The 24076-nt window shown below is 41.5% G+C and overlaps 2 protein-coding genes across 7 annotated transcripts in view; one reads left to right on the plus strand and one right to left on the minus strand.

Moving 5' to 3' along the window:
- The first annotated feature begins 180 nt into the window (after positions 1 to 180).
- The window catches only part of atxn1l (ataxin 1-like), a 25136-nt gene continuing 1240 nt past the window's right edge, over positions 181 to 24076 (plus strand). The window contains exons 1-4 of one of the 2 annotated variants that reach the window (XR_015094427.1): positions 181 to 302; positions 3655 to 4802; positions 7032 to 8388; positions 23328 to 23408. Coding sequence is in view for 1 of the 2 variants with exons in the window: in XM_086072001.1 (XP_085928127.1) it covers positions 3777 to 4802; positions 7032 to 8306 (2301 nt within the window). In the remaining variant the exon portion in view is untranslated. Of the gene's footprint in view, positions 303 to 3654; positions 4803 to 7031; positions 14855 to 23327; positions 23409 to 24076 lie in introns of those variants that run through there. The other variant, XM_086072001.1, reaches the window with a different exon arrangement.
- Positions 17219 to 24076, minus strand: part of znf821 (zinc finger protein 821) — an 18301-nt gene continuing 11443 nt past the window's right edge. For all 5 annotated transcript variants that reach the window (XM_086072005.1, XM_086072006.1, XM_086072004.1 and 2 more), the window contains exons 4-6: positions 22594 to 22692; positions 22295 to 22461; positions 17219 to 21855 (exon numbers count right to left, since the gene is read on the minus strand). In XM_086072005.1, coding sequence (XP_085928131.1) covers positions 20940 to 21855; positions 22295 to 22461; positions 22594 to 22692 — 1182 coding nt within the window. In that variant the 3' untranslated portion in view covers positions 17219 to 20939. The remainder of the gene's footprint in view (positions 21856 to 22294; positions 22462 to 22593; positions 22693 to 24076) is intronic.

Raw genomic sequence — 24076 nt, forward strand, 5'->3', positions numbered from 1 at the left:
GCTGGGAATGACAACGTGACGTCATATGCGTCATCCTGAAAATGCTGTAAGACTTCTAGTTCTTACCTAAATGTCAGTATGAATTATGTAAGTACAGCGGGGCAGCTAAATGTAATATACAAAAATAAAACACGAGCCACGAGTAAGGCGATTGACTCAACCCGGTGACGTCATCGGTGAGCGCCTCCGCTGGCCTTCGAGATGGGCTCGACTTCTGAGCCTTGATTTTTGTCACACATCGCTCATCTTATCTCCTTAATTGCACCCCCTTCAGCAACGTCCTTCCGCGATGACAATTGGAGGTAAGCCCGCATGAACAAGCTGCGTCGCTGTGCCTAACAAGAGCAAAGTACGCGATGCCGCGGGGTTAGTGAAAGAGATAGGAATCGAGCAGGAATGGAGTTGAGTGAGCTAACATCGTTAGCCGAGCAGCTAACTAACCGGAACCTCTGTCCAGTGGAACACGACGCGAATAATGAATAACAGGCCTGCGAACTCTACTTTTTAAACACAACGCGTATTCACATTTAAAAGTAGCATTCGACGTAACGCGTAATTTCCGTTATATAAGTGCTATTTAGCCGCATCCACTCGTAGTTAACGGTGTACACAGTCTGTGCTGTTTAACGGAGTTCAAGTTCTTTTGGGCTCACTGCGTTCCAAGTCAGAACCAGGAAGCTCATCGATTGTGTCGTCGGAACACTTTACCCCCCCCCCCCCCAACCGACCAAACTCATGACCAAGTTGTGCCCTTCCCACGATCCCGTTGCTCGTTCGTTCATGATGACATCCTGGGTGAAAATGATGCGGCTGTGTGTTGTCGTAATATGTATGCTGTATGTCGCTGTATATTTTGTAAGCGCACTATGAAATGTGTTTTCGAACTTGAATGAATGAGCGAGAAGTATTGAAGTAGTTATGTGGTATTGAAGGAAATAAAACAGATGGAAATATTGTGATTATCTAGTCATTTAAAAAAATGTATGGAAAGCCCTTGAGTATTTGTTTAACTTTTTGACTGCCAAACATTATCCAAAAAACAACCCCGACAATGCCAGCTGATTTCGAGCATTTTAACTCATCTTTCAAGGCAAACAGAATATTGTGTGTTTTGACCATATATACATGGTGGGTACCAAATGGAAAATCGCTTTCCATTCTTTCATTAGAAAAAAAAGTATGTTTCTACCTTATTCCGTTCTTTAGTAATCATCATTTGAAAATACTGGTAGGTAATTTGATTGACATTGAGCGAAAATTGAAAAGATAAGGAGAAAACGAGCTTTTTGTGAAAATATACATTTTCTGCACAACAGTGACTTTGACACTAATTCTTTTTTTGTTAAGTGACGCTCTGTGAATTAGATTTAATGTGACAAAGGCTTTGATCAGTCACGTCATCCTTGAAAACGTTCTATTTCATCAGATTTGTCATGTTTCATTGTAATTCCATACACCGGGAGCCCATTGCAAAGAGATACAATGCTGCCATCTTTTGGCCATAGTTAGTGCCTGTTTTGGGATTTTACAACCCCAATGACAAGGCAGTGCTGCACAAGACGTTGCACTTGCTCATTGAGAAAAAAACCCCCGTAGTTGACGTCAATTGACGATATTGTCAACATTCATTAGGATTTTAGCATACATCATTAAACGTTTTTGGCGGTCAAAGAGTTCATATCCTTGATAGCCATCCACTCTTTCAATTCAGCGCACTAGAAGAACCACTGTGTGTTAATAGTAACGTTTTCCCCGCTACTAGTGTCACTTTTGGGTCTACTCGTATATAATTAAACATTACTTGTACACATCTGGGCTGTTATTGTAACAACTAGTAGTCTTAGTAGGTCGGTGTTACACACTAGTAGCCTGGACCCTGCCATAATTGCCGAGCATTTATTCTCAGTGTACTAGTTTTTTATTGATAACTCGGCGCCCTTGTCGTAGGATATCGAATAAATGCCCAAACACATTGCCTTAAAGCTGTTTGAGCATGTATTGGTTATCGTTACGGAAACTGCACACAGGATGGCAAAGCTTGGTTTTCACACCCCCAACCACAGAACTGCGAGGCAGATTTGCTAGCCACTTGTTCACCGCTCCACACTTTCCGAATTTATTGTGGCCGGAATTTTATTCAGTGCTTAAAGATGAAATCTGCGAGTGCACTCATGTGATGGAATCAAAGTTAAATGCCAAATGTTGTTGATGGACATTGCAGATAAAACAAGATCATCCTTTTTTATGTGCTCCTGTTGTAATGAGTGAACATGATGTTGTTCATCAGTGCAGTACCAAGTAGAAGCCTTAATAGAGTGCAGGTCAACTATTGTACCTGGTCAGTTAAAAAAAATTCCACCCCTTACAATACATTTTGAATATTGGACATTTATGTACTTAGAATTCATGCTAATTATAGAATTAAACGCATACAGCACGTACCTCATTAAGAAACATCACCAGTGCTAATGCTAGCAGTGAATGAAAATTAGCATTGAGTTCCCTGAGTAATAATGAATATTCACACACAAGTTCTGTGCTAACATATAAATATTACAGACAGGTAATATAGCAATATAAGGCAGATATTCTTCCTAATCTGTGAAAAACAACCACTTTCTTCCAATGTTTTTTTAAATCTTCATTTAGCTCTACACATTGCTTCTAAGAACAAGGCACAATGTTTTTTTATTGCTATATATTTGTTGTTACAAATTTATTTTTGGTCTTTGAAGTTATATTAATATTATTGTATTGTGTTTGAAGTTATATTTATTGTAGTTTAATTTTAGTGGTAGTAATTTTTGATTTTTAGTCTTAATCCAAATTAATCACTAGAGGTGGGAATCTTTGAATGTCTCACGATTCGATTCCGCTTTGTGGGTGTGCGATTCGATTCAGAATCAATTTCCGATTAAGAACGGTTTTTGCTTCAAAATGATTTGATTGACAATGATTTTTGCTTTAATTTATAGACGTTCAAGGAATCGTAATGATCTACTCCAGTCTGACTCGCTAATGCTAATTAGTGCTCTACTCGCGGCACTTTAATCACTCAAAAGAACGGCTCCACGCTGCAAAAAAAGAAAAATTTTTGGAATAACTTGATTGTGTCTTTTTCTTTTACTCTCTAATGTGGCTACAACTTAACAGTGTATCAAACCGCGTGGAACCACACTGCCCCTCAGTGACCAAATCGGGTACAACATGAACAGCGCTCCCAATAAAGGCACACACAAACAAAGGCAAGATAGTATAAAATAATTTAAATAAAATCGATTTTGGGACATTTAAAACCGATCCTGAATCGTACTAAATGAGAATCGCGATTCTTATGAGAATCTTTTTTTTTTGGGCACACCCCTGTTGATCACCCAGCTGTTGTCATTATGTACATGAGAAAACATTACTTTCTAATACACGCAACAGTGCAGATCTGGTACAGAATTGTTGTCTTAGTCTTTGAGGATAAATAGCGTTGGCAGCGCTGCAACAATGACATCATTGTGACAGCATCATCTTTTATTGACCATGTATGATTCATTCCAACCCCTTAATGAAATAAAGTCTTCCGAGGCGGCCATTCTGTACATGTACCCCAAGGAAAGACATGATTTTGTTCTCCCGCTCATGTCTGCTTTGTTTTGCCGTCAGGAGAGCTGCCAGCGGAAGTCAGCCGGGGGATTTCAGAGCTGGTGCCTGCGCGGGCCGACTGGCTTGCGAGCGTCGCCTCCTGCGGCGTCCAGTGAATTGACTTTGTTGGTCCCAGCGTCACGATGAAGTCGGCCCAGGAACGCAACCAGGAGTGCCTGCCTCCCAAGAAGAGGGACCTCCTTGTTAGTAACTGTGGCGGCGGCGGCACAGGAACACCAGGAGTGGGGTCTGTCGTTGAAAGAGGAGGAGGCGGGGGTGCGGGTGCGGGTGCCGGTGGTGCTGTTGGAGACGACGAAGCGGGCTGCATCCCGAACTGCGCGGCAAACAGTGACTCCCAGGGAGGCCTTTCGTCCGGGGAGTGGCTGCGAGCTCAGCCGGGACTTCACTACGGCGCCGACACTTCCGATGGCATATCAGCAGTGCCCGTAGACCAATACAGTATGCTTTACAAAGTGGCGCTACCGTCTGTTACATACTCGCCCAGCAGTCCTCACCCAGTGTTAAGCCACATCTCTCCAGCCTACACTGTACACTCGCCCCTCCTGCAGCATCCGGGCCTTCCTTATCCTCCTTTGGGCTACGCGCAACTCCCTCATTCCTCCCTCCAGTTCGTCAGCTCCCCGTATGCGGCCGTACCCTACGCTTTACCCCCCGGCTTCGTCCCCAGTTCCTTAATCTCCCCCTCAGCGACCATCCCTCAGGCCCACCTGGTCCCTTACCCATCCGTCATACAAGAAGGCGTGGTCTCCCCGCCTCCTCAGGCTAACGTAGCCGCTCATACCTTTGCCAAAGTTCCCGCATCTGGCGGCATCTCGCTGATGATGCCTTCAGAGCAAGCCGCCCAGCAGCACCTCGGTACCGTCGGCGTCGAGCTCAGCTCGCGCGGCATGCCGGTCTTTTATCACCCTCAGGGCGCTGGCAGAGCCGCCGCCTCCAGGGACCCCCACTGCGCGCATCAGGAAAAGGAGCCAGAGATAAATGGAGGCGATAAGGACCAAGGGGCCAGGGAGGTCGCGTTGGACTCCACCTACCAGGGCAGGAACGCGCGTGTGCAGCAGATAGCCGCCATCCCTGCGGTGCACGAATCCAACCAGAAGCGCCGGCTGAGCTCCCCCGGCCATCGCAGCACTCCAGACAGTGACCTGGAGGTGAGTGTTGACACGTGTCCAATGTGACGGATCCTTGTATTCGTCATGATTCATCCACTTTCTATTACACTTGTTGACTATGGGGATATATCAATTTTAAAAGCAAAAATGGTTTCCTCTCAAGCTGTCAAAGTAATCGATTATCATCTTAATCGACAACTATTTTAATAATCGAGTAATCGTTTGGAGCCGTTTTTTTAAATTTAAAATTCTCCAAAGACTCTGATTTCAGCATACCAAAAGCAATTGTTGACTGATTTCTGTAATCCTTCATGAAAGAAGACTGATTATCTTCTGTGTTTAATCAAAATAAGACATATGCAAACATCAGTTTTTACTTTGGAAAATAATGACCGAACCGGTAACATAGTACATCAATCCCCTCCCCTCACTACATGAATACAAGTACGAAATAAACACCAATCACTGGTTAACTCATTTTCTACTAAAGTAGTTTTAAATATTACCATGCTCCCAAAGACATATTTATACGTTTTATGTTATTTATTTTTTTAAATATACTTTGATGCAGCCTCAGAACTGAGAAGAATGCTTGAAGCAATGGTAGTTATTACAAAAACTGCCAGCAGGTACCAGGGTATAAGTGGTCAACCAGAGCCATGTTGCAACAGAGCTCATTTACCCACAGTTTGAAACAGATTTGTGAATAATGATGAAACTTAGCTATATTGTAATGCTAATTGCTGAAAAAACGGAAACAGATAGAATTTTTTTTTTCTGATGAAAGAAAAGACTCTGGTCGGACTTGACTTGACTTTTGGGAGGTTCCATGTTTTTATAGCAATAGAACAGAATATTCTGTGGGCCCTGCAAAATCTGTCCAAATCCAGTGAAACAGCCGGGAGCGAAGGGAGTTGCTTCAGTGAAAATGGCTGGGATTGAATGTGTTAATAAACAGTAATCAGGGGGAAAATGCTTTTGCAATACACTTTAATGCAAAATTAAAATGAATAGGATTAGTCAATTAATTGACTGAATAATTGATAGATTCTAAAAAATATTCGATAGTGACGGCACTACTGGTAGTTTTTCTCCCTCCACTTTCTTATGCCAGATTGCTCCTGTTTTGCTTCTGAATGTAGCGATGGGATTCGGCTGCAGGGTCTGGTGGGTTAGAACAGTGCTCCTTGAGTACCCCTATCCAGCCTGTTTTCCATGTGTCCCGCAAGAAACACAGGTGTTTCAAATGATCAGCTAATCAGCAAGCTCTGCATGAACCCTGATAGCGAGCCTCAGCTGTGTTGGCTGTAGGAGACATGGAAAACAGGCTGGATCGGGGTACTCGAGGACCGGGGCTGAGAACCAGTGCGTTAGAGAGTCTTTAACCACCACAAAATCTTAAACTATTTGCCTTCTAAAAAGTTGTTTAGATAGCAGCCTTTAAAAAAAAATCATATTTATAACCAAATTAAATTGTAAATTGACTGTTTTTTGGTGTGCTTGATTAATTAAAAATAAACTCAGTGGCATTTGAATCCTTTCATTTTGTCGTATGTGGCCCTCGGGAGGGGGGGTTTGGACACCCCAGTTCTATGGGCTAGACTTGGCTAGTTCAGTAGCCAGCCAATTCTACATTTATTGACGCCCACGTCACTCACCAGCCAGAGCAATGCCATACTCATTCAAAGTCACAAATGACAGTAGTATAATGTGACGATAACCCCAAGTAGACATTAAATTATACCTGATTATCACATGATTATGTTGTTATTATTAATGCAAAATATTTTTTTAATCAGGTAACTCAATTATCAACAACTTTAAAAATATTTGATACAACCCCTTTTTTCAGCTATATTTTTTAAATTGAAAATGTAAATTACAAGATTCAGAGACAAATAATCAATTATCAAATTATACACCAACTATTTTAATAATCGAGTAATCACCATTTTTTATTGGTAATTGACCAAATCCTCTGATTTCAGCATATCAACAGTAATTGTACACTGATTTCTGCAGTCCTTCATGAAAGAAGACTAATTATCTTCTGTGTTTTAGTCAAAATAAAACATTTGTAGACATCTGTTTTTACATTGGAAAACAATGACTTTGGGTTAATGGTTTTGTAATACACTTAAGTGCAAAATTAAAATGAATCCGATTAGGTGATTAATCGATCGAATAATCGATAGATTAATCGATTCGAAAAATATTCGTTAGTGACAGCACTAATTTGATTACTGATATCAGTTGACTGTTTTCCAGGTGCAGCAGGTGGTCGGCAGTTTGGCCTCCTACTCCAGCCAAGGACGTAAAGAGGTCTCCTTCGCCCCCTTGAATCTGTCTCAGAGTGTTCAGCGATCCAGAGACGTCCACGGAGAGAACCCGGCTCTCGCTTCCGGCCGACCCGGTTACATGGCCCACGGGGAGGCCAGAGTGAGCGCACTGCAACAACAACAACAAGCGGGGCAGCCGTCCCACGCCGTCATGCTAGCCAACGGGCAGCCGGTGCTCGTCCCTGTGGAGTATCACCCGCAGCCTCAGCATCACTACCCGGCGCAAGCTAATGACGGCTCTCCGATATCCTCCTTTAAAGACCCTTCAGGCCGAGGGTGGCCCCCTGAGAGGGCCGCGAGCGAGCCGCTCGTACCCCAGAAGCAGCAGCCTCCCGTCGAGGTGACCCAGGCCTTGGCTTCCTGCGCCGTACCCGGCCCGGCCGCCGGCAACCCGTCGCACTTCATGAAGGGCGCCATCATCCAGCTGGCCAGCGGGGAACTGAAACGCGTGGAGGACCTGCAGACTCAGGACTTTGTGCGCAGCGCCGAGCTGAGCGGAGGGCTGAAGATCGACTCCAGCATGGTGGTGGACATCCGCGCCAGCCAGCAGAGGCCCGGTCTGGTGAGTCTGCACTTTACCGTGGGGGAGCAGCAGAGCAAAGTCACCATCGACGTACCCCCGGAGCACCCCTTTTTCGTTTTCGGCCAAGGTTGGTCGTCGTACAGCCCCGAGCGCACATCGCAGCTTTACGGCCTGGCCTGCCATCAGATGCAAGTCGGCGACGTGTGCGTGTCCATCACGCTGCAGCAGAACGCCGCGCAGCAGCAGAACGCCGCCAGGACGTTGAGCAAGAACGCTTCGGCGTCCGAACCCGCTCACCAGCTCATGGGGCCGCCCGCCCCGCAGCACTCGCGCCCTCAGGCTCATTTCAGGACCGAGCGCGCGCAGAGAGACAGAGCGAGGGAGGCCGAGAAAGACGCGGCGGACAAGGAGGAAGCGGCGCGCCACCTCGAACCCCACGTCAGGCCGAGTCGGACGTCGGGCGAGCACACCAGGAGTCAGAGCGGCTATCAGTTGCACACGGACGCCTCAGCCTTCACGGGGGCTCCTCAGAGACGCTGGTCCTCACCTGGCCTCCAAAGATACAATATGAAGGGAGAGCACGGTCCGTGTCCGCAGATCACATCCGGACACATCCGGCCCTCGTTTATCCCGCAGGAGGTCAAACTGTCCATTGAGGGACGCTCCAACGCAGGGAAGTAGCAACGGCGTTTGCTAGCGATTAGGGCTGAACGATTAATCCCATTCAAAGCGACATCATGAAGTAGAATGCAATTTTCAGACGGTAAGTCATTTTCTCACTTAGCATCCACAGTCATAGTTACATATGTACGTACATATCAGAATCTTACTCAACACATTCTTAATACTAGCAGGAACAAATGTCATAGTGACATTTAGCTAAGCTTCATTTACTAGATAATGTTGTTGTTTTGGTTAATTCCTACATGATTCACTAGCTCAAAGACAATCAGAGTGATGCCGTCTTGCATATTCAATCTTAGATTTAAAACTGCTCGCTGATCGACAGCTTGTTTATTCCGCTCATATCTAAGAAGCACAATGACTGGAAAAAGATGCAACAATCCCTTCATTCTTTACATGCACAAAGACAGAAATGTTCAACTTGAATAGCAATTGATAAACAGAAATGATAAATGAATACATGATTCGGGGAAATTTAAAGGGATACTTGACTCATTGAGCCATTTTCAGCAATAAAAAGTTCATATTTTGTCCAGAATGAATTTGATAACTTCATTATTTTTCCATGTACAATTAATACCTTGCCATGATTGGTCGTTACCTACGTCCGTCAGTCGACAGCAAGTGGAAAAAACAGTTTTTAAAGGTATTAATTGTACATGGAAAAACTGAAGTTATCAAATTAATTCTTGACAAAATATGAACTTTTTATTGCTGAAAATGGCTCAATAGTACTTTTTATTACAGAACTACAAATCAAATACATAATGTACTTTTTAATTTTTACCACCTTTTATGGAAGGAACACATTTTGCACAAAACGGCGCCAACAAAAATATTCATGTTTCATTTTATTGTAAAGACAAAGTGAAAGACACAGTTAATTAAACAAAATCAAAAAATACAGGACAGCAAAACATTCTGCAACCAATTTAAATTTCCCCCAAATAATGCATTTGTTTACCATTTATAATAAATAATCTCATAATAAATAGCAATCGGAATACTGAGGCAGGTAAAAAAAATATATAATAATCAAAAATCGTTCAGCCCTAGCAGCAAGAGGAGGAGACTTGCTGCGGATGGAGAAGAGAGTGTGAATGTAGCCTGAGAATGTTGACGATTTTTTTGCACATCCAACTGAAAAGAAAAATCTAGTTCTGGCTCCGCGTCGCTCGCCCCAAGGGAGAAGTTTGTCGTTTCCAGGAAAAAGTCCTCGACGCTGCATTTCTCCACCCTCTGTCACCACTTCCTCACTGGAGGTCACCATCTCATCAGGAAGGCCCCGGGTCGGCTTCCTGGATGGGAATGCACTCTTAACGACTCGAGTACAGCTTGCGTTTGGAATTTTTCGAATCTTGAATCCATTCCTGACAGTCGGCGTCTGTTTACGCGACGCCGACGCATAAAACGCGGCGTTTCGTCGCTCGTCTTACAATCCAACTTGTGAAGAATCAATCACACCCTGTTTTTGTCCACTCGCTGCGTTTGTCTGGTTGTGTGTGTGTGTGTGTGTTTGCTTCAGTGTAACAAACTGGAATCAGTCTTTATTCATTCTAGTATCATCACCGAACACCCCCCCCCCCCCCACTCGCCTCCTTAACCCATTAAGGCCGGGAGCGCGTGGCCGCGCTTCTACCGTTAAACCCGGGAGAGCGGATTTGTCCTTTTGTTTTGTTTTGACCAATTATTGGTCTCCGATTAAATGAGAGGGTGACGTGCGTCTCGTAGCATGTTCTGGAATTGTATTCGATTCGAGCGTTAATGGTCGATGCAGATTCGCGGAAGTTACGAAATGAATGACGCGATTGACGGCGGCGCGAGAGGAATTACAATCCGTGTAACGAGTCGGCAGTGACATATTGTTAAGAAATATGTTTGTAGAAAATGAGGATGTTGGAAATTGTGACGGCTTTGTAACGGAATGGACGACGAATAATTACCATTCGATCCCTCGAGGTTATTACCACTGCGCTCCAGTGTTGAAGGTAAATATATTTGGAGTTGTATACCCGCAGATGCGACATTTGTTCGTTGATTTAAAAAAAAAAAAAAAAGTATATATATATATTGAAGGTTTATAATAATAAACTTAGGTTTGTATAAACGCCACAGGCGTAAGCTCTGAAATGATTTTGGAATTATATTTATATCTGCTTCAGGAGCTGAGATAGCAATTATTTTTTAATATTGTTGAATTTCCAGGAAAACTTCAGGTTTTCGGGAGGTGACTCAAAAGTCACCTTTAGGTTTTAGAGGCGTGTTTTGCTAGGCGCTTTAGGCCTTAATGGGTTAATGTACCTCAGAGGCAGACTGGGAACTTCGGGGATGTCCCCGAGAATCATGTTAGCCGTCATCTCGAGTCTGCTTAGTTACCAAAAGTGAAGCAATAGAGCCCACATCGGCACGATCCTCATCGGATGTTCTTTTTACAAAAAAATAAAAAATCACCCCAACTTGAAAAAATGATGCACTATTCCATCCTCCATTTTCTCACTGACACTTTGTGTATTTTCCTCACTTTTTCCATCTTTACTTTGTCACTGACATTTTCTCTCAGCACGCGAAGGGAAATACATTTGGAAAACTGACCAGTATTTTTTTTTATGTGTTTACAAATTAGCCAAGATGAATGCTGCAGTTTCCTCGCGCTCACTGAAGATAATAAGTGCAATTAGAAGACACGCAAATATTTTAGTAATCAGACACGCAGACATTCCTACTGAAAAAGTACAACAAAAACTTTTATTTTTTTATTATTTAGGAACATATGCTTTTACTTTGTATCATTTCCTGTCTTGCTGTCTCGCTTTTTGTTCTGAGTAGCAGAAGCTAAAATGTCAGCCCTAATCCTTCGTTTAAATTCAAATAAAATAAAAGTAATCTACAGGTTGTCTCTTAAGTCTGGACGCATTCATGTTTTCAAGAAATTGCATTTTGAACAACTAATTTGGAATACGGTGTTCCCCCACAGGCCCACATATTCATTGGAGCCTTGTCCTCTCACAAAAGTAGTGCTTTGGTGCCATCATTGTGCCAAGGAGCTATTTTGAAGTAAGGGAAGGATTACGTAGTACTCCTGTACTGTATAATAGAAAAGCAGTGCTTTGGTGCCAAGCAACTATGTTGAAGTCAAGTTACTAGGTTAATTTAGTCAGGACATAACACTGTCTAATAGAAAATGAGTGCTTTGGCACCACCCTGGAATTATGTTGAAGTTAGGAGGTTCATTTAATCAGGTCATAGCTCTGTATAATAAAAGAGGCTGGGTGGGGGCGTTGTCCTCAAAATAATTTCCAACATTTGTAAAGCAAATTGTTGACACGTTTTGCAAAAATTTAATGTGGTATTCACACATTGGCGCGAATGAGGAGTCCAGACTTTAGGGGCACCATGTTGGAAGGGTTTTGACGCCGTTAGCAATACGGCTGCCAAACTTTTTACGTCGTCTTCTATGCAGTAAACACAGCAGGAGCGCTCAACCGCTCTGCCGTTCTTCTCTCTGCTTGTCATCGTGGATGTCAAGCAGGGGCTGGACAACCTTGAGTGGAATATGTGCTCGTGCTCGCCATGCAAATCTGAAAACAAATAAAACCTCAGAGGAACTCTTTAGAAAAGGCCAAAAAAAACATTCAACACACATACAATGTTTGTCATATATAGTAATAGTGTTTCCCAACCTTTATTGAGCCAAGGTGCATATTTTAGTTGAGAAAAATTCTCTTTCTTCTACACATTCTCTAGTCTATACAAACACCAATGATTTACACTAGAGTACAATCTGTCACAAGTTTGATTGTTTTTGAGACACTGGTAGTGGACATGTTTGGAAAGTTCACCTTTAAACCTTAATCACTTTTTGTGAGTAACTTATACAAAAAAAAAAAATGGTGATCTTGTCTTAATTTACAGAACGCAGTGTGCAATCTGGACCTGCTTAATTGAAAACAATTCAGTTATATGAAAGGCTACAGATGGAAATCTAGAGGAAGAGCACTGAACTTAAGTTCAAAAAAAAAAAAAGAAGCCTACTAGCTTAGGACATGAGACGCATTATTTGTAGTCAGTAAATAATAATTTTGGGACCAATTAAGTGGGGCCTGACCGATATGCATTTTTTTATGCCGATACCGATTTTTTATAAATATATATATATATATATATAATGCATAAAATTATCCCCATTCATTTTCAATGGGTGTCACTAATGCACAAACGTTTGCTATTAAGATTTACACTGACAAGTCCATAGTATGACCTGATCAACAAATTTCATGAAGTATACAAGGTTATTGTATAGATTTGTGTCAAAAATGAAACCGTTCTTACTTGTTTACAACTAAGAATGGTTATTATCAAATATTCAATATTTGAAGGAAAAACACTCCCAAAGTTGAAGCTAACGTCCAGTTAGCATTTGAATGGGATCCTCCTCCCTTCGCTTTTAGCATTAGCGCTAGGCTAGCAATGTTTTAAAAACGAAGCATGTTTTGTATTTAAATATGCAGTGGATGTAATTCTTATTGTCGTGTGTTTAGTTTTACAGTTAACTCCAACTGGGGTGTCATTAAAGAGCTTAAAGGATGCTTAGGGGCAACAAAATAACCAGAATAACACGCTATACACTTGCTAGTTGCTAATGCTATCCAGGGGGAAATGGTGCATTCAGGGCACTTTCACAACATTGGAAACTTCGGTTTTCTTTGATTATAACGTTTTGAGGGGGAAAATAATCGACCGTTTGGCCCAATTAGCCGATTGTTTTGGCAGATGTTTGAAGGGCAATAATCGGCCGATTATAATCGGCGGCCGATTAATCGGTCGGGCCCTACAATTATGTGAAATTGAATTTTTTTCTTATCTGTTACGGCACAAAAATGTGGTTGGGAATCACTGTAAATTGTTAGCATAATTGCTTAAGTCGTATTAGACATTTACGGAAAACGAGACCATGACTTGACTGAGAATTTGCGCAATTTTCTTGCGACAAGAAAACAGTTTGAGACATCGAGAAAAAAAAAAAACAATTTTTCGCAAGCAACATTTTGCTATTTTTCATTAAAATGGTGACAGTAAGCTAAAGACGACTTTAGGCTATTATGCTAGCAGACAAAAAAAAAATAGTATGATTCTTCACGCCTCTTAGTAAAACATTTCCCTATCCCTGATTTAGTGTCAACAAACGAAGTATTAACCCAATGCCACCTTCTTTACCTCCGGGCCAGCAGGGGGGCGCTCCACGCCAGTTTGGTGTTCAGTTTTTTTGGCCGCTTGCGTTGACATGGCTGACGAGTGTGTTGCTGTGAGTACTTGCACTTCTTGCCAGTGTTGTCGCTTTAACTTGAAGAGTCACAAGACGGAAATCCCGGGTTGCGTGTCGTCGTCGTCGCGTTTGGGAAGCCCTTTGAGCATTTCCTGGTTATCCTTCATATCCACTTTATGGTCCATGTGGACGAGTATGCGCTTTCTCCTCTCGAGTTGGACAAGTACTAGTGTGGCATAACTATGCGCTAGTTGACATGGGCAACTACTAGTGAGGCCTTTAAATGTTAACCAGTAGAATTTTTTTCAATGTCTCGAGCACGCTAGTATGATATTTATTTGGTATCCCACTATATAGTGTGCTGGATTGTCTTACTAGTGAGGACAATGAATGTATAACTAGTACATGGATCTTAAGCTGAATGTGTAATAAATGCTCAATGGACTTTCCCAAATTGTGTGCCGTTTGTCGTACACGAGCTTCGACTTCGATTGTTTGATGCCTTAACTCTCCGCTTCGTACAATGTGTGTGTGAGTGGTGGTCGACTTCCCACAGGTGAATTTTGAGGATCGTTTCCATGTTGACTTTAAACGAGGAGGAGGAAGAAGAAAGAAAGAAAGAGAAAAAGCAGAACGGTTTCAAGTTTTAAAAATGTATTTTTAATTTTATTTTTTTGGGCCACAAGATGACACTGCTTTGTATGTGAATTTGTGATGTGTAACCGAGGAAGAAAAAAACGGAACAAAAACGAACATTTTGTTTTTCTTTTCCAAAATGCCTAAATCTGCAAAATATATGCAAAGATGTAAATGTAACATTCAATCCTCAAGTATAATCCAGGTTGTTGGAACTTTGTATAGTGACTTTTAATATCGTCTGGTCGTACCGATATGTATTGAACTTTTATCAGAAGCCTTATAGAGTTGTCCACCCAAAGTGCACCCTTAGAACTGCCCTGCACCTACCTGAATTTAACAAAGCATTAATATTTCTATTTTTGTTGTCGCTTTTTTATTATTATTATTTGTACCCTTTTATTGGATAAATTAGATTTGTACTGTATATTTGTACCTCTCTGTGAACTACTTTGGCCTACTTTTTTTTTTTTTTTGTTCTTTGTTTTGTTTGGCTGTTTGAATTTTATGTACTTTAAGGACACAAAGATATTGTATTTTTATTGTTACAGCTAACTTGGAGACGTTGCATTCAACATGTTAAGTCAACACAATATAATATATATATATATATATATATATATACAAATATAAATATCAACTATTATCAACATTGTGTGCTGTTTCTTTATTGGTTGTGAAATGTCCAGAAAAGGCCCGCTTCTCTCACGACAAGGACTAAAACACGAGGAAGCTCGTAGTAAAAATCGGTTTATTTGCACATTCGCGAGCAGGTTCCATCTGTACTCTACATGCTGTACAAGCCGCCAGTCAGTGAAACCGGCTCGCCCAATAATTTGTAAACACGCACGTGGACAGCAAATCCTGATAGATATGACGGCAAAGGCATCTTTTTAATTGTGTGTGTGTGTGTGTGTGTGTGTTTTTCCAATAATAATAATAATGTATTTGAGGGGACGACAAAAAAATGGCTGAAGGTCCGAGTACAAGTCTACTCGACAATGACATCTTACCAGTGAGGCTAAACTGCGCTAGCTCACAACTGCATGCTAATAGTACTTTTAGTGACATCAAATTTGAATACTGCAGTTAACATCTAGCACTTAACTAGTAGTGCAGTTTTGCCTCACTAGTCGTCTGATAGTTGTCATATATAATGAACAAGATGAGAAATGTAACACTTGTTCTTTATTTTTATTTTTTTTTCATAAAATGAACTTACAGAACAGTATTCAAAAAGCCACTTTTCTCTAATATTGCTCATAAATCTCTCAAAGTCCATGTTGGTGAACACGCTTCCTTTACCAAGATAATTCTCGTCACAGTTTTGGCATCAACTGTGATGGCCTATCACAGCGGAGGAGAAGTGCTCACTCGAGACATTTGTGAACAGCATTTGAGAGAAATAGACATTCCGTGCAGCCTATAAAACATTCCTCGGGTTCAGATCATTAAAAAAAAAAAATAATAATAATCACGCCAATGGCTTTCCATCCTTTGCAATCACGTTCCGGTGTGGGAGGAAAAAGTGAGTGAATACGCAGTATTCATAGACAGAGTGGGAAAATGAGCTGTAGTCAACCTGCCTGCTGCAGGAAGACAACCGTGACAAACACCCTGCGGATTCCTGTGCTGGACAAAAAAAAAATAAAAAATTGGAAAAGTCAGATGAAGTCCTCTCAATGATGAGTGAAATCTCCTGAGAACCTTACGCTAAAGTCTGTTTAAAAAAAACTGCAACAATAAAAAAGATGCTACATAGTTTCAGTAATAAGTCAACCGATTTCACTTCAGAATTAAAATATCAAATAATTAAAAACGTAAAAGTTGCATAGTTGTTTGACGTACTCCTAGAGGATGGAACTGTCACCACACGGAGAAGGAAAAAAATTTGATGGTTAGAAAAAAAGTTGTCAATTGTAATATAAAGTTATGTTATATAATTGGATATAATCAAGCCAATTTTGTTTTTTCCGCAAGGATTAAAATATTTTTTTATATATGCATAATGATATAGTGAAAAAAGGGGGACATTTTCCAAATTTAAGATGCAACATTACAGAATATATCCACATTTTTCAGAATTTAAATGTAACTATACAAAATAATCTCACATAATAAAAGTGAGTAATTTTTTTATTTCATAACTGCTTTAATAAGTATTTCAGAATAAGTCTCAATTTTTCTAAAGTTGTCATTTTACGAGATTTGTGTGTGTGTAATATTTAACTTTTAGTACTGTACATTTTTCAAGTAAAGTTATATTCCACTTTTAAGTCCAACACATTTAATTATTCCATGAATAATGCCCAGCTGTGGGGGAAGAAAAGAGACCAACATTTTTATTATTATTATTATTTGTATTTGGATAAGTGATTCTCAAGGGTTCCCTCTAGTGGTCCATGAAAAAAAAAACATTTAGTTGTATTTATCTTTTAGAGAATGATTTTTATTGAACTATTATATAAAATATGGCAAATTAATTACTTTAAAAATATATATATATATTTGCTATATTTTATTGCGGTCTTAATGTTCAAACTGTGCATAATGTCACAGTGGCTTTCAATAATATGAATAAAACCTCTGCCACCTTTTCGCTGCACTTGGACCTGCCGGCAACTGTCTTCCAAATGCAGGTCACGATGGTGGCACTTGCTGTAGAAGGTTTTGCTCAAAATGACAAGATTTGAACTTGGAATTTGGCAAGGAATTTGTCATTTGTTCAACTCCATCCCCGCAACATTTCATCAACAAAAATTGACTAGTGTTTTTTGCAGTGTTATCTGACTTTATTCTCATCAAATTGTCTGTTTTTCACCCCCTCTCCCCACCCACCCCTGTCAGTGTGGCGCTAGGAGTGACTCAAACACAACCAGTTGTTGTCCTCTCCGCTCGTTGGTCATCACATGGTGTGTAAACGTAAAAACTGGAGGACAACAACAACAAAAAATTCATCAAAAAACATCAAGCGGTTAAAAAAAAGAAAGAAAGAAATTAACACCAGAAAAAAAGTCTTCACAATATATTTCAGTAATATGTGCCAGGATGAGCTTCAAAAACATTTATCCTTAATATCCCACTTAAGGTCCAAGTACTAGTATACTCTCTCTCCTCACTTGTAGGACAGCTACTCCAATGGTTGACATCTGTGTGCTACTAGTACTACTAGCTAGATGTGTAGCAGTTTATGGCGCTAGTCGTATGCCATTGTCAACAAGTGCACAGTTTTGCCGCACTGCATATGAAGTTGTCCTACTAGTGCGCAAAAGGGCGTACTATTGCATGTACAGAACTAGTGTGCTCTTTGTCATCACTAGTAAGACAGTTCAGGCACTAGAAAAATGACTGTTTCAGTCGTAAAAAAAAAATCCCCAATGCTAGTGGCATTGAGGCCTTACTAGTAAACTACTGTACTGGACTAGCAACACAAGGGCACGGCATGCACTAGTACCCCCTAGACCCAACTAATAGTAGCAAAATTAGTATTTTTGCCTCAGTAGTACTGGAAAATGTAGCTGTCCCACTAGCACTAGTGTGCCAAAGTTGTCCTACTAGTGAGGGCACTAGTACATGGACTTGAAGCTGTATTTCAAGAATTTAACGGCTTTCCATACGGACGCTACAAGGAAGGAACTTGAGACTTTGTGACCTCACAGGCGGATTTCAGGCAACAGAAACATTTTGGGAGACGCTTACAACATATGTGACGTTACCTTCAAAATAAAAAAAAAATAATAAAGCTTCAACTTTTTAAACTGAAATGTGCCACTCAGCTAAAATGCCCAAAAGGTGTGACTTGAGAACTAGAACCTGAATTGATTTGACACAGCAAATCCGAATTTAGTAGTGATGGGAAAATGAAGCTTCATGAAGCACGTGTGACACACACACACACACACACACACACACACACACACATCCATTCCCATCACTACAGTACATACAAGTGCATCTCAATAAATTAGAATATCATAGAAAAGTTGATTTTACTTGCACTAGTTCAATTCTAAAGTGAAACTCAACAACAACAAAAACATTCACACATATGGATAGTTTAGTGTCCCGGATTCAAACCCAGAACTTTGGACTCACGAGGGACAAAAGCCAACTACTATTACACTATTCTGCATTCTGCAAGCTGATAATCATGAAAATAATATAAAGAACGCTGAAAAGATTCCACCGGTGGCTCAACAGAAAACTGCATGCGTGTTTCACTTTTTTGAAATGAACTGAAGTTGATCAAGTTTCCCGCTTTTGGATTGCGATGCATCTGTAAGTACGTACTGATGAGAGGTGACATCTACTGAGAACCAGCAGCAGAGGCGGAATGAGGAAGTAGAAAAGTTGTGTGGCGTGGAGGCGTGCACAATTTTGCAACGTTGGAAACTACCCATGGGAATGAACCAAAACGGACACGCGCCGCCCATTTTAAAACCGAGTAACTGACATCCACCAAGATGCCACTAGATGGCGCCAGAGCAATACTTTTATGAGACATGGATTTGGTTTGAGCCACAAATATGACGAGGAGAATTTGAACAGCGAATGTGAGAGGTCACTGGATTGCCATGCCCTCGCGTGTGGTCGAGAGCAGTGGGTTTTACAGCAATCATTTAGCTTCAAGTCTGTTAGCTAATGGCTAACATGCTAATAGATAACATTGGTTTTGAGTTACAACCCTTTCAACAATATAAATGGGTAATATAGCAATACTCACAGGCATATATTCTTTATCCTCTGCGAAGAACAGCTAATATTATTGCGACTTACTGAGGATCTGGGATCGTTTTCTTCGTTTAAATACGCATTTTAAACACATACTGCCCCCTAGTGAGAATTCAGGTTGCCACTGTATGTATGCCCGCAATTTTCAGTTTTCAGTCAATTCTGATGAAAGTGCCGCACATTCCCATGAAAAGTTTCCAATTTCCAAAATTCCCCAGCTTAGATCCCCAGGAAAATTTACCGGAAAATTTCCTGGCTTTTGCTACCCTCGCGAAGTGTGACGAAGAGAAAGAAGATTGCTCAAGGATGTGTTTTGGTCCCATTAAGTGGAGGCAGTAGAAAAAGAGCCATCATACAGTCAAGGGGGGGCTGAGGTAGAATATCTCCAGGAAGTGGAACCAGACTGGAACTGGCCCAGTGAGGAGGGCAGGGGGAGGCTGCCCCCCCCCCCCCCTCTGAGGGGTCCGTGTGCAAAATGATTGGTCTCCTCTTAAAGAAGTAGAACAAACAGGTTCAATCTCTTTACAACATGCTTGAAGGTAGTCGTCCATACCACGTGGAACATTCGCAACACTTGGAATAAATTAGAGCAGGGGTGTCCAAACCACGGCCCGGGGCCAGATTTGAGCCGTCGTTAAGCGGCCCGTGTCATTTGCCTACGTTGCACTACTTTACAACTTTCTACACTGAGAGAAGAAATCACTCTATTCATAACGCTCCTTGACTTTTTGCTTCATGACCATTTTTTTAAACATAAAATATCTTAGCCTACGCTGACAGTTTGGGTTAAGCCTGTTTCATAAATTAAAGACCCTGTAAAGTGAATTAAGAGATTTTCTTTTTGAATACATTAAATATTTGTGAAGATAATTGCTGAAATCATAATTGAAAAGTCTGATACCTACGTAATACTGAATTGCGGAGGTACAGCATTTTTAACTATTCAAATTTTTGGGGGCGTGGCTAAAACAGACAAACTCACACTGGCACACTTCGGCCCCTTTTCCAATGCAGTATATAAGAACTTCCGAATTTTCGTTTACATTAGGGGAAAATGCCAAAAATACATCTTCCCTTCAGATAGTTTGCTCGTGTGGCTGATTTAGAGCGCCTCATTGTCAGCCACAAGTGTGTGCAGGTCATGGAGAGAAGGTGGAGACAAAGAACTTGAGAAACTTTGTTCGTATTAGTGGTTTCCAGGGTTATAATAGTTTTTTATTTTTTTATTTCATTTTAACTCTAAATTCTGTCAGTCTTAATTTAATTTTAGATCGGGTTTGTTAAAGTTTTATTTTTCGAAAATGCTTCATCGTTTTGTTGTTGTTGAGTGACGTAAAGTAAACTAGGATTCCCAAACAACTTTCCCCTGTTCTGTACAGCCAAATAGTAATAATTACATAAATATATAAATAAATATCTTTATATACAAAAATAAACACTGAAAGGTCATGTATGAAATTAATTGACAAAGATGAAAACGGAGGACACGTTCATTATAATTATAGTAAATTTTCTAAACATAAAATGTAGTTTCAGCTAGCTTCATTTTCATCAGACTCTTGTTTTTATTTCATTAACGGAAATGTTAGTGTTTTATTTTAGTTTTTGTTATTTTGTTGGTTTTAACTATAATAACCTTAGTGATTACCTGGCGCAATCGCGAGTAACTTAGTACTAGGCCCAGGCCTGTTAGCTTGTAAGCTAGCTAGTGGCTAGCGCCTCCTCGTTCCTCCCAGTGGAGGATTTAAGTGGATATACTTTGTGTAGGGTTGAGTACAACAGCTTGATTTTTCACTATTTTGAAGCCCAATTTTACATACTTGGGGATTTTTTTTCACAATAATTTAAATTTGGAAGGCTTGCTAACAACAATCCTTTGCTAACAGTCTTTTCTATTCTGTCAAATTTAGCAGGCAACTAGTTTCACTTTAAAGGGACTTTAATGGTAAACAATGTCTGGACACCCCTGATTTTGAGTGTCTGTCACAGCTGTGTTCCTCTCAGGGCATCTTCATGAAGAGTCCATTGCCCATGGAAGGGACGGGCACGGGGCAGGGGAACTGAAAGAGGTTCATGTCGGCCGTGAGCGCGGCCATGGCGGCCGGGTCGTGCTCGATTTGCGTCCTGAGCGTCGGGTCGATCTTCTCCAGCCGCCGCTTGATCCTCTTGGCCTCGCGCTCGCGGACCAGCCGGGCCTGCCGCTTCTCGGGCGTCTCGTTGGCCCGCTTGAGGCGCATGGCGTCGCGGTCCCGCTGCAGGCGGCGCGCCCGCTGCTCCTCCGACTCCTGCATCCGCTGCATGCGCTTGGCCTCGCGGTCGCGCAGACGCCGTATCTCGCGCTCATCGTCCGTCTCGCAGGCACGCTTGTTCTTCTTGGCCGTGCGCTCGCGCTCCAGCCGGTGCAGGCGGGACTCCAGGGGCTCGTTCTTGCGGCGTAGGGCCCACTTGCGTGCGGGCGACTGGGCCTCTACCAGCTCCTGGTAGGCCACGCAACTGTTGCACACCAGGAGCACGCCGGCCGGATACACGGGCATGGGACTCAGGATGTCCGGGATGGGAGGGAGACCTGAGGAGGAGGAGGTGAGGGCGTCGGGGATGGACGCCAGCGACGGCCCTTCGGACAGCAGACTGTCGGGCAGGGAGGGAAACGAGGGTCCTTGGTTCGAGGGGCCTTGACACGGGCCCGACATGTGGCACGTTCGATGGCCTTGGCATAGGCTGCCGCTGGGGTCGTGGACTTGACACGACTGGGGGCCCTGACAGGAACTGGGGCTGGGTCCCAGTCCGTGACAGGAAGGAGGGCCTGGTCCTGGACTGGCCATGGGAGTGCTGGAAAGCGAGTGAGTCAGCTGACAAGTGTCACTTCCGCCGGGGATGTCTAGCCTGGTCATGTCCAGGACATCCTTGAGCTTCTCCCTGGAATAAAAAAACGATTTAAAAAATAATATTTCCAATAATAATAATGATAAATATTCAAATTAATATACATTTAAATTCTAATAAAAATATAAGAAAAATACAAAAGGAAAGCACATAAACAAAAATAAAGATTTTTTAAAATCTAATAAAAACAGAAACAATAACAATAAAAAACAAGTGCCTGTACATCAAAATTTACACTTAAACAAATAAAAAAATACTGTGAATAATTAAAGTGAAAAGAATAAAACAAGAAGAGTTACAGGCAATTAAACAAACAAATACAATAACAAAGACAACTGTCAACAACTTCATGAGCAATCAAGTAAGTGCCACTTATCAGAAGCTAACGCTGCTAGCTAAGCTAATCTGAGCATTCAACAAAACTCAATTGAACCGAATTCCAATTCCCCCAAATATTTCCGCCCGCCTGCACCTGTTGAAATTGTCGGTGTCGGTGAAGTGTGCGCCGCACACGGCGCAGTTGGACAGGCGGTCCTCCGAGTGGATGAGAAGATGGCGTCCCAGCGAGCCGGGTGAGCTCAGTGCTCGCCCGCAAACGGGACAAACGTAGCTCTTGGTGTTGCTCATCAGGCTCGTGTGCTGTTTAACGCAGACAAAGTCATCAGCTGTCGTTGGCGACAGGCAGGATTCACTTAAATAGGATCTGATCGCATTGAAAAAGAGGTACTTTTTCCACATTCTCTTTGAGAGACAAGTCAGTGTTGGTCCTACCTGGTAGACATGGGAGATGAGCTTCTCTGGGCTGCTGAAGTCCAGCGTGCACAAAGGACATACAAAGTTGCTGCCGTGGTCGGAGCCTTCCTCGTTCTCCTGCGGAAAACCAAGCGCCCTTCAAATACATATTCCACACACAACTTCTACATTTTGCATACCTTACACTTGGTTGTGGGAGTTTTATGTTCATTCTGGAAACATATTCAGACCCCCCTTCCCGAAAAAAAAATGGGTCAAATTCTCTGGTGATAGAGGTGGCCCACTGCCCATTTCGCCCGCTTCCTCAAGCCTAATGACATGCTACATGTGCAAGTGAGCCGCTATGACTCAGCCATAATGGCACGCTGCTGTGCAGCGTCTTGGACGTGACTCACTGTGACGCTGAAATCGAGAACATTCGCTAACAGAAAGCGCCCGGTAATAAGAGCAGCTTTTCCTTTTCACTTGTCTTTAAAGGGGAATTAAATGCGAATCATATTTTTTTGCCAGAAAATGTTCTGTACCGCCACTAATCCAAACTGATCACAAATGAAACAGAATATGTCCATCTCAGGGGGCTGCCATTTTGGCCAATGTTGCTATCTGTTGTCGAAACAGTATTAACGGCACAACTGCCCTGCAGAGCGACATTGCTTGGTGTTGGACAGCAATGTGCTGCATATAACACACGACAAAAGCTGCTAAGTGAAATTGTTTTCTGTTGTGCAATAACATGCCATATGTCAATGCAGGCCGTTTGTGTGGAGAATTTGCGGCCCCTTGATAGAGTCGCCCCCTGAAGAAGAGATACAGGGTGATGCATCATCCCATCAGTAGGTCAATGTGAACCTCTGGATCAGTGTTGCTTGTTACCTTGAAAAAGTGAATTAGTTACTTTATTGATCGATTGCTTTAAAAAGTAACTTTACTGATTGATTGCTTTAAAAAGCAACTTAGTTACTTTACTGATTACTCGTTACTTTACTGATTACTTGCTTAAGAAGTAACTAAGCAAGTAGTAACAATTACTTTATTCATTTTAAAAAGTAACTTAGTTTATTGATTTCTTGCTTTAAAAAGTAACTTAGTTACTTAATTGATTTCTTGCTTTAAAGGTAACTAATTTACTTTACTGATTACTTGCTACTAAAAAGTAGCTTAGTTACTTTACTGATTACTTGCTTCAAAAAGTAACTAAGCAAGTAGTAACAGTTACTTTATTTATTACTTGCTTTAAAAGTAACGTAGTTACAGTATTGATTTATTGCTTTAAAAGTAACTAAGTTGCTTTACTGATTACTTGCTATAAAAGTAATTAAGTTAGATTACAACTTACTTGAGTTACATATTCCTACCGCCCTGCTTAACATAAAAATGGTTTAATTTAGGGGGGTTTAACAGTGACGTTTGTTTTTATTAAAAATAAAGATAGCAACCCTTTTGATTTATAATTATGTTAATGTAAAAAAAAAACAATGAGTCTTTTCAGGATTCCATTTAA

This window comes from Leptonotus elevatus, chromosome 3 (genome assembly GCF_054856555.1).
Source record: "Leptonotus elevatus isolate MCC_2025b chromosome 3, RoL_Lele_1.0, whole genome shotgun sequence".
NCBI lineage: Eukaryota > Metazoa > Chordata > Actinopteri > Syngnathiformes > Syngnathidae > Leptonotus > Leptonotus elevatus.